Source organism: Delphinus delphis, chromosome 13, assembly GCF_949987515.2.
Source record: "Delphinus delphis chromosome 13, mDelDel1.2, whole genome shotgun sequence".
NCBI lineage: Eukaryota > Metazoa > Chordata > Mammalia > Artiodactyla > Delphinidae > Delphinus > Delphinus delphis.
In genome coordinates, this window is record NC_082695.1 from 1,049,216 (window position 1) to 1,066,621 (window position 17,406).

Genomic DNA, 17,406 nt, shown 5'->3' on the forward strand with positions numbered 1-17,406 from the left:
GTTTTTTTTTTTTTTTTGCTTTTTCAAGTAATTTTTTAGAATTTTTAATTGTAGAAACTTCTTAACTGAGAAGTACCAAATGCTCACCGTGCACCTGTTCTCTGAAGGGCAAAGACAAATTCCACGCGGCCCTCTCGCGGTGGGCAAGCTGGAAGGTTAGAAACCCTCCTCTGTGCCGTCCCGAGAGCCGAGCTTGTAAAGCTGAGGCGCCCCTCCGCCCAGCCCTCCCTGGGCCCAAGGGGAGCTTAGATTCACACGGGAGTTCCAGCCGCGAGGAAGTGGGGGGACAGAGAGCAGGGAAGCCAAGGCCCTGCCGCGCCAGGAGGCCTGAGGACAGAGCGACGCGCACGCGGCACGTTTATAACCCGCGGTGCGGACGAGACACCGCGGCCAAGGCCGGGCCCCTCACGGCGCACAGCTTCTCCGCCCACCTCTAAGGAGATTTCCTCCACCTCAGCGGTCGGTAAACTGTGGCTGGCCACACACTTTGGGAGAGTTCCACAGGCCACGGCCACTCATCTGTGGGCCCTGGCGCTGCTCTCAGCTTCAGCGGCGGAGCTGAGCAACTCAACAGGAAGCATACGGCCTGCAAACCCTGAAATCATTACACTCCCTCTCTGTGGCCCTTTACAGAAGAAGACTGCCGGCCCCGCCCAATCTGGAAGGAACAAAATTCCACGGCTTCTGTAAGGAGCTTCTTCTAAAATCACATCCCACAGCTCACACCGTTGACAAAAAGGGCGGGAAAGAAACCCAAGAAAAACGTCAGTGCTGCATGAGGTCGGTACCAGCCTCAATGACAGTATTCAAAACAGAGAGCCTCACTTCCATGGAACCCTCAAGCCCGCGGAGGCCCAAGAAGCTCAGCGCCCTGGCGGGGGAGGGGGTACTCCTTCCCAAGGCGCACAGAAGGCTCCAGAATCAACCCAGGGGGCCAGCCACAGCCCCTCCAGCACTGGCTGACCAACCGTGCCAAGTTATCTGGCCTCTCTGGCCTCCGTCTTTCCATAGCTAATGGGCGTGATAAAGATTCTACCACAGAGGGCTGCCAGGTAGAGGAGAGCAAATAATGGCCCGGAAGTGCCCATCACCGCGCCTTGCACCTGGCAGGCGGTGAGTGAAAGGTAACATCCTTACATGAAAGCAAACTTCTACAATCACCAGAAGAACTCGAACTCCGAGCCCAGCTAGGAAATCTCCTTGTTAACGAGGGAGAGGGGAGAGGAAGGGGAGGTTTTCCTAAGCGGCTGACCACACGCTGCTGAGACAAGCCTCTGAAAACACTGCCTCTGGCCCCTTTGGTGCCCCAGACCCATGCTTCACAAACGCACTGCTCCTCAGGGGCCCCACGTGGTCTACAGTACACGTTCAAAAAGACGTCTGGGTGAAGTTAATTTGTGGACGAGGAGGGGCATTATAAACCCTGGAAACGTGTATCAAGCCTGGAAAGCAGCCTCACCCACGCTGGTGGAGTGGAGTGTCCGGGGGAGGCACCGTGGACAGAGCCTGGCAGACGGTCAGGCTCATAGGAGCCCCACTGCCCCCAGGCCTTCGCTCCTATGACCTCGCGTTACTCGGCACATCAGGTGGGACCAGGGCCACCGTGCCCTGTGCGTGGCTCCCTGTGCCGAGGGCAGCACTCAGAATCGTGTCGTTTTCTGACATTTTAACAACAATAACTACAACTGCACAGTAAATTTACGTTGCAGCTACTGAACTGACTGTTGCACGGTGGAGAGCGAAGCACTGGGAGAGAAGGAGTTACCCAGCTGGGCGCCATCCCGTCCAGCACACAGCCTGTCTCTTCTTCCACCTCTAGCTCGGGGAACGGCAGGGGCCCGGAGTACCTGCGGCTGGGACGGGAGCGGAGGGGCCTGCATCTGCGCCTTCGCGGGCACCGGGACGTGGAGGGCCGCGGGGAGCTGTCCAGGCGGGGGCGCCGGGGCGGGGGCGTTTGGCGGCTGCGTCTTCACCGGCACCGGGAGCGGGGTCTGCGGCTCCGCCGTCTGCGGCTGCGGGGGGAACTGCAGCGCCGGCGGCAGGGGCGCGGCGGGGAGGCCGGCCGGGGGCAGCCTGGCGGGCAGCTGCGGCGGCGGCGTGTGCAGGCTGGCGGCGTTCTGCACCGGGGGCCCCGTGGAGGGGTCGTACCGCTGCTGGCTCTGCTTCTGGCCGGCGAGCTGAGCAGCCTGCGGCGCGGGTGGCATTCCCCCTGCAACAGAGGGCAGACCCAGCGGCCCTGACTCCCGGGCTCGGACTCCACCGGCCAGGGCTGCCTCAGACCCTGCGCTCGCAACACACACACTCAAACGGGAGGTTTACCTGGTGGGAGATCTCTGTGTATTAGGTCTAACGTGATAAATGAGCACACAACAAAGGAAAGAAAGGCCTCGGCCTTTGCGCGTTAGCATCAAGCAGAGCAGGCACGGGATAACCGCAGGGTCCCTACCACAGCAGCAAGTCAGAGAAAACACAGGAGGGAAAACCGGAGAGAAGCTGAGGACAGTGGGACGTGCGGCTCCGCTAAAGTGACAAGAGCTGGTCTCCAGTGGTTTCTTCATACTGTGTGAAGTGGGACTCAGAGGAACGTCCCGATGGCAGAAACCACCTCAGATATGCTACCTGGACTGCACACGTTTTAGTCTGCTGCTGCTTCCTTAAGCCCTCTCTGGACTCCCTCTTTCTGAGCTAAGAGAGCTAGTTCTGGCGCTGGGTCTTACCTTGAACTGTCGGCATTAACTGCTGGAGAGGAACTCCTGTATTCACCCCTGGGTGCTGGAAAACTACCCCTTGGTGACCCACTTCGAGTCGAGGTCTCTTAGACTGCTCTAGAATAATTTTCAGAAAAGGTGCAGTTTGATGTAAAAATAAAACCACAAAAGTAGTAGAAAAAACATGTGTAAGTGTTTTTATCATCTTTGAACAGAGAGGCCTTTCTATGCATGAACCAAAATGCAGAAGCCATAAAAGATAGGGTTGATAAATATAATTTCTTTCCGTTAAAAATTTGTAAATATAAGGAAAAGCATCATAAAAAAGGCAAAGGACAAGCGTCAACCTAAGAGACAATTATCTGCAACATACACAACGGGCAACATTCATAAAGCTCTTACAAATTAATATGAAAAGGATCAACAACCAGAAAGACAAAATGGGCAAAGAACACAAACAACGAGCAGAGGAACACATTCACAAATGGTTAAAAACATGAAGAGGTAACTGAAACCGCATCAAAATTAAAGAAATCCATTATCAAAACAAAGATTTTATTTTTTACCCATTGGATCGACAAAGATTAAAAGATACTTAATAAAATGGCCAAAATTTGAGAGAACCAGAAATTGCTGACGGGAGCAAAAGCTGACCCTACCCTTTTGGAGGGCAACTTAGCCTCACTAATACTTAACTATGCACACATTTTGATCTAGCAATTTCACTCTTGGAGCGCTGCTTTTAGATACATGGACAGACATGTATAGAAAAAACTGTGAAACTGAATGTTCAATCAGGTTTTGATTACAACAGAAAAAAGGTGATGCTAACAAATGAATGCTAACACGGGTCTGATGCCTAAAGAAGGGAGCACCCATGCAGTGGGCGCAGTATTTTGCAGCTATCAAAAAGAATGAGGTCCATGCCTGGGGAAGATGGCCTAGTCAATTCATATTAAAGACATAACAGTGTATATATATAGGATCACATTTGAACTTTTTCAGAATGACACACCTGTAGCAATGCTTGTCTGTGAAACTGAACAAACATAGCCAGCTCTGTGGCTAGGGAATGGGGAAGGAATACCAAACCAGAGACAGACTTAAACTACACCCTTCTAAACTGTTTGAATCTTTTACACAAAATGTGTATTAAGTTCCTAACTTGGAGAAAAAATTCAGTTTGTAAAATGAGTGACAATTTGAAAAGGCAGATGGCTTTACACTTCATCATGTCATGAGGGCTAAACAGCCTACAAATGCACACAGAAACCAAACTGGAATACACCTACTCAACTGACAAGTTTCTAACTTCAGCACACATAAACATGCACATAAACATTTTGTTTAGCTGATTACCACAAAAGAAAAATTAACTTTCAAAGTAGAAACTAACCAAAACTAAGTTCCTTAGGGGCCACGCTTTAGAAACAGGTGGCCACTACACTGGAATTCCCAAACTAAGACGCTAACTGGCTCCGGGGGCCCTTCAGCCTGTGCTCCGTGACATACCTGCCGGAGGTCCCGCCTGCTGCCTCTTAAAGGGGTCCGTTTCGATCACACTGCCAGCCCCTGCCACAAGGGTCCCTGCAAGGGCTTGTTGCTGGAAAAAAAAAAAAAAGGAAAAACTGAGATTTTCATAATTTAAATGCATTACAAGAATGAATGTAAACTAAAACTATCATAATTATCCCAAACACTGACTTCCCTTCTTTTTAAGAAGAGAAATGTCATCTACCCGATGTATTATAATAAATAATTTAAAGTTCTAACTTACCTCTGGAGGATAAAAAAGGATTTGCATTCTGGTTTTAAATGGAATTTCAGTTCAATGCAAATCTAGAGTCCTTCAGAAACGAGCTGGCTTTGCACACACAATGACAGCAGAAGCTAACGCAGGAAACCTCAGTCTCGGCAAGGACTACAACTTAGCCTCCTGACCAGTCACACTGCCTGGCGTCGCTCAGCCCGCCAAAATCACAAAAGCTGAATGATAAGAAGACTGAAATTGTCTTCCTACTGGAAAATGGCGCTAAAACTCCAATTAAGCACTATCTAATTGACTTCAAAATGGTACTGCAGTTAGTACCCTACTTGATATATAACTGTGTGAAATACATACAGGTTATTTAAAATGTTTAAGTGAAAAGCTACCGGCAAAGACAGAAACTAGCTGACTCTGGGCGCCCTACACCCTTGACACCTCTGCACTACCCCTGAAGGGCTACCAAAGGCTAAGCACGATGCTTAACAGTTGCTAACTTTTTTAATAATTCAATTATATCCACTCTACTCAGCGAGGCATTTTAAATGCAAAAGTTACAGGTGTCCGAACAAAGAAACTGCCTGTGAGAGTGGCTACTGACCCCAGCATCCCTAGGAAGGGACACTGCACTGCCAGGACCATGAGAGTGGCTACTGACCCCAGCATCCCTAGGAAGGGACACTGCACTGCCAGGACCATGAGAGTGGCTACTGACCCCAGCATCCCTAAGAAGGGACACTACACTGCCAGGACCAGGAGAGTGGCTACTGACCCCAGCATCCCTAGGAAGGGACACTACACTGCCAGGACCAGCCATGCTGCAGGTTTTGCCTCACATGGGGCAAGGCCCCAGAGTAAGGAAAAGGGAAAGTAAGCACCCCCTGTTTACATTTAACAAAGATGGGGGCGGAAGGAAGAGAGGGAAGGAGGGAGAAGAGAAAAGAATGATTTAAAAAACAGACAATATGTGAACAGTGGTTGTCTCTGGGGACAAGATTACAATCAATTTATAATCTGTGTGTGCACTTTTCTAAATTTTCTAAATGTTTTACAATGAACATGTATTACTTCTGTAATCAAAAAAAGGTTTTGTGGTTTTTTTTAATAAAAGAAATTGATACAGGGTTCTGTGTCCAGTAATGGCCAAGTACTTCCTGTTGGACTAAACACATTCAAGATAAATACAAACTCTAAAAGAAATATTAAAAATGTGAAAAGGTGGGCAGATACAGCATGGGACTCGATACTTGCAAGGAGGGAATGAAACTAGGGGACGCTTCTGGGTTTACGGCATTTGGCACAAGGGCAGGCCCCAGTCTCAGACCCAGACAGGGAGGGTCTCACTGGCTTGAAGACTACTAGGATGGAGAGTAGGAGACCAGAGCGGAGACAGGTAAGGGAGAATCGCCACAGGAGGCAGCGGAGATGGGCCCCAAGCTCCCCTTTTTTCTGGCTGCCTCCTGACCACCCACATGCCAAGACGCCAAGCACAGGCCAGCATAACCACACTGAGATCTCAGGAGGCAGAGTCTACAGTTTCAATCCAATCACATTAACTAGATGTGAAAGCAAACCAGCAGAACTCCTCAGAAGGATATAACAGATCTCAGGGTCTCTGCAACCTATCATTCACGATACCCAAAACCCAATTCAAAATCAATCAACATGATACACCATATTAACAAACTGAAGGATAAAAACCATATGATCATCTCAATAGAAAAAGCTTTTGACAAAAGTCAACACCCAATTCTGATAAAAACCCTCCAGAAGGCAGGCACAGAGGGAACTTACCTCAACATAACAGAGCCATATGTGGCAAACCCACAGCCAACATCGTCCTCAATGGTGAAAAACTGAAAGCGTTTCCTCTAACATGAGGAACAAGACAAGGTTGGCCACTCTCACCACTATTATTGAAGATAGTTTTGGAAGTTTTAGCCACAGCAATCAGAGAAGAAAAAGAAATAAAAGGAATCCAAATCGGAAAAGAAGTAAAACTGTCACTGTTTGCAGATGACATGATACTATACATAGAGAATCCTAAAGATGACACCAGAAAACTACTAGAGCTAATCGATGAATCTGGTAAAGTTGCAGGATACAAAATTAATGCACAGAAATCTCTGGCATTCCTATACACTAATGATGAAAAATCTGAAAGAGAAATTAAGGAAACACTCCCATTTGCCACTGCAACAAAAAGAATAAAATACCAAGGAATAAACCTACCTAAGGAGACAAAAGACCTGTATGCCGAAAACTATAAGACACTGATGAAAGAAACTGAAGATGATACAAACGGATGGAGAGATATACCACGTTCCTGGATTGGAAACATCGACATTGTGAAAATGACTCTACTACCCAAAGCAATCTACAGATTCAATGTAATCCCTATCAAACTACCAATGGCATTTTTCACAGAACTAGAACAAAAAATTTCACAATTTGTATGGAAACACAAAAGACCCCGAATACCCAAAGCAATCTTGAGAAAGAAAAACGGAGCTGGAGGAATCAGGCTCCCTGACCTCAGACTATACTACAAAGCTACAGCAATCAAGACTTCCCTGGTGGCACAGTGGTTGAGAATTTGCCTGCCAATGCAGGGGACATGGGTTCAAGCCCTAGTCTGGGAAGATCCCACATGCCGTGGAGCAACTAGGACCATGAGCCACAACTACTGAGCCTGCACGTCTGGGACCTGTGCTCTGCAACAAGAGAGGCCGCAACAGTGAGAGGCCTGCACACCGCGATGAAGAGTGGCCCCCACTCGCCGCAACTAGAGAAAGCCCTCACACAGAAACCAAGACCCAACACAGCCCAAAATAAATAAATTTATTTAAAAAAAAAAAAAAAAGACAGTATGGTACTGGCACAAAAACAGAATCTATAGATCAATAGAACAGGATAGAAAGCCCAGACATAAACCCACGCACATATGGTCACCTTATCTTTGATAAAGGAGGCAAGAATATACAATGGAGAAAAGACAGAAGTGGTGCTGGGAAAACTGGACAGCTACATGTAAAAGAATGAAATTAGAACACTCCCTGACAACATACACACAGAAAAACCTCAAAATGGATTAAAGACCCAAATGTAAGGACAGACACTATAAAACTCTTAGAGGAAAACATAGGTAGAACACTCTATGACATAAATCACATCAAGATCCTTTTTGACCCACCTCCTAGAGAAATGGAAATAAAAACAAAAATAAACAAATGGGACCTAATGAAACTTGAAAGCTTTTGCACAGCAAAGGAAACCATAAAAAAGACGAAAAGACAACCCTCAGAATGGGAGAAAATATTTGCAAACGAAGCAACTAACAAAAGATTAATCTCCAAAATATACAAGCAGCTCATGCAGCTCAATATCAAAAAAAACAAACAACCCAATCCAAAAATGAGCAGAAGACCTAAACAGATATTTCTCCGAAGAAGATATACAGATTGCCAACAAACACATGAAAGGATGCTCAACATCACTAATCATTAGAGAAATGCAAATCAAAACTGCAATGAGGGGGCTTCCCTGGTGGCGCAGTGGTGAAGAATCTGCCTGCTAAGGCAGGGGACGTGGGTTTGAGCCCTGGCCCCTGAAGATCCCACATACTGCGGAGCAACTAAGCCCATGCGCCACAACTACTGAGCCTGCGCTCAAGAGCCCGCAAGCCGCAACTACCGAGCCCACGTGCCACAACTACTGAAGCCTGAGTGCCTAGAGCCCATGCTTCGCTACTAGAGAAACCACCGCAATGAGAAGCCCACGCACCACAACAAAGAGCAGCCCCCACTTGCAGCAACTAGACAAAGCCCGCACAAAGCAACGAAGACCCAATGGAGCCAAAAATAAAAACAAATAAATAAATTTATAAAACAAAAAAGCAAAAAACTACGAGGTATCACCTCACACCGGTCAGAATGGCCATCATCAAAAAATCTACAAACAATAAATGCTGGAGAGGGTGTGGAGAAAAGGGAACCCTCTTGCACTGTTGGTGGGAATGTAAATTGATACAGCCACTATGGAGAACAGTATGGAGGTTCCTTAAAAAACTAAAAATAGAACTACCATACGACCCAGCAGCAATCCCACTCCTGGGCATATACCCTGAGAAAACCATAATTCAAAAAGAGTCATGTACCAAAATGTTCACTGCAGCTCTATTTACAATAGCCGGGACATGGAAGCAACCTAAGTGTCCATCGACAGATGAATGGATAAAGAAGATGTGGCATATATATACAATGGAATATTACACAGCCATAAAAAGAAATGAAATTGAACTATTCGTAGTGAGGTGGATGGACCTAGAATCCGTCATACAGAGCAAAGTAAGTCAGAAAGAGAAAAACAAATACAGTATGCTAACACATATATATGGAATCTAAAAAAATGGTTCTGAAGAACCTAAGGGCAGGACAGGAATAAAGACGCAGACATAGAAAATGGACTTGAGGACATGGGGAGGGGGAAGGGTAAGCTGGGACAAAGTGAGAGAGTGGCATGGACATATATACACTACCAAACGTAAAATAGATAGCTAGTGGGAAGCAGCCGCATAGCACAGGGAGATCAGCTCGGGGCTTTGTGACCACCTAGAGGGGTGGGATAGGGAGGGTGGGAGGGAGACGCAAGAGGGAGGGGATATGGGGATATATGTATACATATAGCTGATTCACTTTGTTATACAGCAGAAACTAACACAACATTGTAAAGCAATTATACTCCAATAAAGATGTTAAAAATATATATATTTAAAAAAAATTACTCCAAAGCACAGAGACAAGAAAACACAAGCCATACTCAAAACAATCAATGGACACCAACCCCCAGACGCCTCACATTCTGGAAGTAGCAGCAGGGATTTTACGGTAGGTTTAATAAGGACGCCCAAGGACATAAAGGTATGTTGTAATGAAAGACGAGAGGAAATCCTGACAGAAAAAAAGAAACGATTAAAAAACAGAACCAATCTGAAAAAGAATATATATATCACTTCGCTGTACACCAGAAACACTGTAAATCAACTATACTTCAGTAAAAAAATAAATTTTTTTTAAAAAGAAAGAGAACCAAATAAAGACCTAGAACAGAAAAAGTGTCTGAAAGTTAAAAAATTCATTGGATAGGCTGAAGAGTAGGGTGGGGACACAGAGGTTGGTGAATTGAAAACAGATTCTTGAGGGAAGAACAAGAGGAAGCCTGGACTTCAAGACTCAGCAGATGGCACAGTGCTGCTTAAGGATGGACGACAGATAAAAACAGCTGAGCAGAGAGCCCAGAGGGAGACTCAGACTCACACAACCTTGCCAGTTCCTAAAGACACCAAAGCAACCCAAATGGAATGAAAAGTCTTTTCAACCAAATGATGCTAGAAGACTGGATATCCATGTGAAAAAACTGATAAATCGAACTTCATTAAAATAAAAAACTAAGGGGCTTCCCTGGTGGCACAGTGGTTAAGAATCCACCTGCCAATGCAGGGGACACGGGTTTGAACCCTGGTCCAGGAAGATCCCACATGTTGAGGAGCAACTAAGCCCATGCGCCACAACTACTGAGCCTGCACTCTATAGAGCCCACAAGCCACAACTACTGAGCCTGCGTGCCACAACTACTGAAGCCTGTGCGCCTAGAGCCCGTGCTCCGCAACAAGAGAAGCCACCACAATGAGAAGCCCGCGCACCACAACGAAGAGCAGCCCCCGCGCATGGCAACGAAGACCCAATGCAGCTAAAAATAAATAAATAAAATTTTAAAAGAATAAAAAAATCAGTAGTTGGGGGATAAATCAGGAGCTTAAGGTTAAAATATACACACTACTATATATAAAATAGATAACCAACAAGGACCTACTGCATAGCCCTGGAAACTATACTCAATATCTTGTAATAACCTATAATGGAAGAAAATGTTAAAAAAAATACATATATTTATATACGTGTGTATAACTGAACCACTTTACTGTACACCTGAAACTAACACAGCATTGTAAATCAACTGAATTTCAATATATTTTTTTAAATGGCAAAAAAAAAAAAAAACATCAATAGTTGGGGTAGGGTTACAGAACTATAATTATTCATTCCCTTTAATGCTATAATCACTGAAAAATAATCTCCACTTAGGATTTTTTAAGATCTAAATAACTGTAATAAAAACTATTTTGGGGAATTCCCTGGCAGTCCAGTGGCTAGGACTCAGCCATGGGCCCGGGGTTCAATCCCTGGTCGGGGAACTAAGATCCCACAAGCGCGGCCAAAAAAAAAAAAAGAAGAAAGAAAAAAACACTACCTCAAAGTCTTTTGGAAGCAGACAGAAATTAATATACTGTGTATGTAATACAAGGAATTCTGAATTTATTTCTAGAGTTTCATTGGTCAATATAAAAATTCTACAACTGGTTGTAAATAATAAAACTCATACTGAGATTTTTTTTTTTCCGAAGAAAACAAAAGGTATGTTTTTTCATTTCAATTCTTTCCTGACAGACTCTCCATTTTCTTGTCTCCTTAGACATCCACCAGTATTTGCGACAAAGATCTATAATTCAAAATGGAGATTCCTTGGTTTTCCTCTTTTAGGTCTCTTAAATATTTATAACATTAAATAACGTGATTTTTAAAAGCATAGTAAAATTAATCATAGAATTTTTTTAAAAAAATTTTTTCAAAACTTGAATAGGTTTTTCTCCAGAGAAGATATACAAATGACCAACAAGCACATTAAGATGCCCACCATCACTCATCATAAGAGAAATGCAAAAGAAAACACAATGAGACACCACTTCACGCTCACTAGGATGGCCAGAATTTCTTTTAACAGGAAAAAGAGAGTTGGCAAGGATATACAAATATCGGAAGCTCTGTCTGTTGCTGATGGGACGTAAAATGGGGTAGCTACTAAGTATTCATAGTGGACTGTTCGCAACAGCCAAGAGCTGCAGACAGTCCGAATATTCATCAAGAGTGGATAAGCAAAATGTAGCACACCCGTACAATGGGTACACACTCTGCCATAAAGAGCTATGGAGTGCCGAGGCATGCTACAATGTGGGTGAGCCTTGAAAACATCATGTTAAGTGAAAGAAACCAGACACAAAATACTGCACGACTCCACACTAGGTCAATCTATGGAGACGATGCCGACTGGTGGCTGCCAGTGGCTGCAGGAGCAGGTACTGGGGAGTGACTGCTTTCTGGGTACGGGGTTTTCTTTTAAGACAATAAAGATATTTTAGAAATTGATATACATAACAGTGGTTGCTTAACACTGTGAATGTACTAAATGCCACTGAACATTATGCGGTTAATATAAAAATGGTTATGTGAATTTCACTTATTTGTGCATAATCACGGAATTTAAACAGTGGGATGTGAGTGTTCACTGAACACTGTTTAGCTTTCCTGTCTGAAATTTTTCATAATAAAATGCTGAGAATTAGAAAAACTTATAAGTTTAAAAAGTAATGATAAAGCAATCACCCGTGTACTCATCCCGAGGCTTAAGAACAAGCTGTTACGCACGCCCCGCAGACCCCACGCACTATGAAGGCATCCCCCTCCCCACCTGAACTGCGCGTGAACACTCTCCCCTGGTGCCACCACCTACAGGCTTAGCTCCACGCTACGCTGTGTTTCGTTTTGCTTCCTAGTGAACTTTACCTGAAGGAACGCTGCAGCTGGGCTCTCCCGTAACTCCTTCTGTTCCACAGGGCGCTGCTGAGACCCGCCCACACCGACTCACTCCTTTTCACTACTGATTACTATTGGCATTCCTCTATATGAATGTGCATGACCCGCTGACCTGTTCTACTGCTGACGGACATTATGTATCTTTCCAGTTTGGGGCTATTAGAAGAAACGATGCTGCTGGGACCATTATTAGATGTGTTTTCTGGCACACAAACACAAGAATACCTTTAGAGCATGCTGTTTGGATCAAAAGGGGCTACCCACGCTCACCTTTTCCAGATCATGTGAAATGTTTCCATGCTACACTCCCAATCAACAGTGGGTAAGAATCTCATAGACCTAAATCAACAGATTCTGTCCAATTTAATTTCTGGCAATCTGGTGAGTATGACAGTAAATCAGAGGGTTTAATTTGTGTCACTGTGGAGACCATGCAACCTAAGTTTACAGGCACTCCCTGCCAACCACTGTCCCACGGTTCTTATGCAAATATTTATCAATGTGGTCTATAAACGCACTGATGTATTACATTCCTCTAAGCACTAACAGGAAATTTGTCCCACTAATAAACTTTCTGACAATTTCCAATTCAAGAAATTTTATCTTCAGTTGTATCAAATTCATTACAAGAACACCTAAATATTGGGTTCAAATTATTATTCCCCACCAAAAAGAACACAGTTCCTTGGAGAAATGACTGATTCCTGGACTGAATCAAGGCATGTGCGAGATAAACTTTAAACACTTTGTGCCAGAATGTAAGGAAGTACTTGGACAGCGCCAGGGATGTGTCAAAAGTATACTAGAGCCCGCTTGAAAGGGCTCCCACTGGTCAAATTACAGATACTTTGAACATCAAAATAAACAGTAATAGAATAAATAGTAATAAACTGGGGCGGGGGGGCTGGGTAGCGGATGGCTGGCAGGGCACAAGGAGACTTGGTGGAAGTGGACGCCCTGACACGTGTATGGGTTACACGGGCACTTGTCAAACTCAACAAATTCTAACATTTAAGATCTGTGCAGTCCCTGCCTACAAATTATACCTTAATATGATATAATTCACCACTTTTACAGACCAAAAAAGAAAAATCACATGATTATGTGAATAGATGCAGCAAATAGTATTTGACAAAATCCAACATCCATTCATGATAAATACTAGGAATAAAGGAATTTCCTTAACCTGATAAAGGACAGCTACAAAGTCTACAGCTAACATCATACTCCATATGGTGAAAGACTAAATGCTTCCCCTCAAGATCCAGAAGGTAAGAATTGTCTGTTCTTATCACTCCTATTCAGCATCACAGTGCAAGTCCATGCCAGTCCCTGCCATTGCCAGTGCAAATAAGGCAAGAAAAAGAAATAAAAGGCATACAGATAGAAGAAAATATAAATTTTGCTTTCTTTGCAGACATGATTCTCTAGGTAGAAAATCCCATGGAATCTACAAAAAAGCTCCTAAAACTAATAAATGAGTTTAGCAAGGTTGCATAATCAAGTGTATTCCTATATACTTGCAATCAACAACTAGAAAAAAATTTTTAAATTTAAGTACCATCTATAGCACCACAGAAAAATTGGAATAGCTGGGTATAAGTCTAACAAAACATACATAGAATTTGCATGCTGAAAACTACAAAATACTGATGAAAGAAATCAAAGAAGACAAAAATAAATGGAGAACATACCATATTCCTGGCCTGGAAGACTCAAGATATTACTTCACCCCAAACAGGTCAATAGAGTCAATCCAATCTCAATCAAAATCCTAGCAGGGGGCTTCCCTGGTGGCGCAGTGGTTGAGAGTCTGCCTGCCTATGCGGGGGACGCAGGTTCGTGCCCCGGTCCGGGAGGATCCTACATGCCGCGGAGCGGCTGGGCCCGTGAGCCATGGCCGCTGAGCCTGCGCGTCCGGAGCCTGTGCTCCGCAACGGGAGAGGCCACAACAGTGAGAGGCCCGCGTACCGCAAAAAAAAAAAAAAAAAAAAAAAAATCCTAGCAGGATGTTCTATGGATATCGACAAGCTGATTCTAAAATGTATATGAAAAGTGAAAGGAACCAGAATGACCAAAACAATTCTGAAAAAGAACAGAGTTGAAGAACTCACACTAACTGATTTCAGGACTTACTACAAAGATACAGTAGTAAAGACAGTGTGGCATTAAGCAAAAAGATAGACACAGAGATCAATGGAAGAGAAGAGAGCCTAGAAACAGACCCATACGGACAGGATCAACTGATTTCTGGCAAAGATGCAAAATCAATTCAGCAGATACAAGACAGTCTTTTTAAGAAACACTGCTCAACTAACTGGCTGTCGATATACAAAGAAATAAACTTCTACCGATGCTTGCATGTTATACAATACTTTACTCAAAATGGATCACACGGGCTTCCCTGGTGGTGCAGTGGTTGAGAGTCCGCCTGCCGATGCAGGGGATACGGGTTTGTGCCCCGGTCTGGGAAGATCCCACATGCCGCGGAGCGGCTGGGCCCGTGAGCCATGGCCGTTGGGCCTGCGCATCCGGAGCCTGTGCTCTGCAACGGGAGGGGCCACAACAGTGAGAGGCCCGCGTATCGGAAAAAAAAAAAAAAAAGGATCACAGACCTAAATGTAAAACATAAAACTATACAACTTCTAAAAAAAAAACTAGAGGAAATTTTTGTGACCTTGGGTTGAGTGAAGAGTTCTTATATATCAAAATCACAATCCATAAACGAAAAAAAATGATAAAAGAGACCACATCAAAATTCAGAACTTCTGCTCTGTAAAAAATGATATGAAAGAAGAAAAAGATACGGCACAGAATGACGGAAAAATATTTGCAAATTTATATCTGACAAAAAGCTTATATCCCAATTATATAAAGAATTCTCAAATGCAACAATAAAGCAAATGACTCACTGGGAAAAAAATGGTGAAGGAAATGAACAGATACTTCACCGAAGAAGATATATAAATGGAAATGAACGCATGAAAAAGAAAAGTTGTTCAACATCATTAGTCTTTAGAGATATACAAGTTAAAACCACTGCATACGTATTAGAATAACTACAGAAGAAAACTGACAAGAACAAGTAGTGGGGAGGACGCAGAACAAAAGGAACTCTCAGTCACCGCTGGTGGGAATGTGAAACGGAACAGCCACTGTGGAAAGTTTGGCAGTCGCATGTGAAACTGAATGTACTCTTAATAACAGCCCAGAAACCTGTCTCCTAGGTATGCCAACAACTGGAAACAACCCAACGTCCTTCAAAGGGTGAATGGCTCAACAAACTGGGGAACACTCATATAGTGGAATACCGCTCAGCAAAAAAAGGAAACAATTGGCAAATTCAACAACGTGGATGAATCTCAAATGCATTAATTATTATGCTAACTGAAAGAAGCCAGACTGAAAAGGCAGCATGCATATACTATACTGTATAATTCCATTTATATTTTATTCTGGAAAAGGCAAAATCATAGACAGAGAACAAAGGTTAAGGGAGGGAGAAAATTTGACGACAGAGATGTGGCATGAGGAACATCTGGGGGGATGACAGAACTCCTCTGTCTCTTGGGTGGTGGTGGTTACACAACTCTAGGCATTTAACAAAACTCACAGAACTATAGACCAAAAAGAATAAACTGTACTGAATTAAATAAATTTAAATAAATAAATACCGTTAATGACATATGAAAATGAAATAAGAATCTGTATGTGAATATACGTAATGGAAGAAAAAAGAAAGTTCATCATTACAGCAGAATGCCAGCTAATGAATGCAGAAGGAATAATGGAGTTAGAAAATCCACTTTGCAGTCTTTAACGTGGCAGCTGACTCCAGCAGGACTCGCCAATAGATAACAGAATTAGTGGCCCATGTCAAACGACATTCTACAAAATAACTGACCTACACTTCTCAAAAATGTGAAGGCATGAAAGAGCGAGGAGATTGCCCAGATTAAAGAAGACCAGAGAGGCATGGCAACTAAACACAACGGGTGATCCCAGACTGGGAGAAAAACAACTATACAAAGGATGTCACCGGAACAAGAGACAAAATTTGCACGTGAGCTGTGGCTTAGTCATAGTAAAAGTTACTGTAAAATTTCCAGAATTGATTGTTATACCACGGTTAGGTCAGGTAACACTCGTACCTGATACCATATGAAGAAGGACTTAGGGATGCAAGTGTGATATGATGTCTGCAATTTACTCTCAAATAGTTTGGGGGAAATGTGTATGTGTGTACATATAAAAGAGAGAGAGAATAAAAATAATGCAAATGGGGCAAAAAGTTAACAAGTGGTGAATTTGGGTAGAGGATATAACGGGAGGTCTTTGTACTGTTATTGCAACTTTTATATATGTTTGAAATTATACCAAAATTAAAAATTAAGAAAATTTTAAAAACATTATCACCACAAGATTCAACTGCTTTCAGAACCTAGCACAATCTATTCCAAAATGACTAGAATCTGACCTCTACTTTTAGGTTCTTGGCATTTATTAATGTAACACTGAGTGATTTAATTTTCAAAAAATTAAAAATAATCAGTTTGCATTCAATTAACATCCATTTAGAAGCCTAAGGTCCTGGTATTTTAGAAGTGTGTTTCATTTCAGTGTTTCTTCTAGCTACAGAAAATATCAAGTTATCATCTGTGTAATCTTCTTTTTTTTTCTTCTGTTTGCACTGTTCTCAAAAATACAGATAGAAGACACAAGAAAGAACCAACATTTAAAACACAGCACACAAGGAATCCTGAGCATACATTCAACAGGACTGTAGGTATTAGATGACATGCATGCTGAAGCTACTACTGCGTTACAGGTCAATACACACAAAAAATAATGCATTAAGGTCTGTGTTGTCATTTACTCATGCAATTTAGTTGTATAATTTTATATGCAGGAAGGCTTTTTTACTTTTTTAAAATAAGGAATGGGCTCTGGAAAAAAATGCTGAAGAGCAAATAGTAAATTGAAGGTTAAAATATCTGGATGAAGGAAAAGTTTCTGATGAGACTACATTTTAGAACCATCGAAAAGTACCTGAAATGGTTGCTGCTGGGATGAAAAAGCAGCAGAAACATTTGGAGGAAGCTGGGTTGCTATAGCAACAGGAGTACCAGTCTGCCCATCCTTTCCTGTCACAACCTTTACCTGAGAGGAAATATTTTGAGAAAAAAAGGCAACATAATTTTTAAGACTGCTCAAAATTTTGTTA

At 43.2% G+C, this 17,406-nt stretch overlaps 1 protein-coding gene across 9 annotated transcripts in view; it reads right to left on the minus strand.

The window, feature by feature from the left end:
- The window catches only part of EP400 (E1A binding protein p400), a 110,827-nt gene that overhangs the window by 71,836 nt on the left and 21,585 nt on the right, over positions 1 to 17,406 (minus strand). For 6 of the 9 annotated variants that reach the window (XR_009521660.1, XM_060027840.1, XM_060027839.1 and 3 more), the window contains 4 exons: positions 17,232 to 17,342; positions 4,221 to 4,311; positions 2,718 to 2,825; positions 1,848 to 2,209 (listed from right to left, as the gene is read on the minus strand). Coding sequence is in view for 8 of the 9 variants with exons in the window: in XM_060027840.1 (XP_059883823.1) it covers positions 1,848 to 2,209; positions 2,718 to 2,825; positions 4,221 to 4,311; positions 17,232 to 17,342 (672 nt within the window). In the remaining variant the exon portion in view is untranslated. The remainder of the gene's footprint in view (positions 1 to 1,847; positions 2,210 to 2,717; positions 2,826 to 4,220; positions 4,312 to 17,231; positions 17,343 to 17,406) is intronic. The other 3 variants (XM_060027844.1, XM_060027842.1, XM_060027841.1) reach the window with 2 other exon arrangements.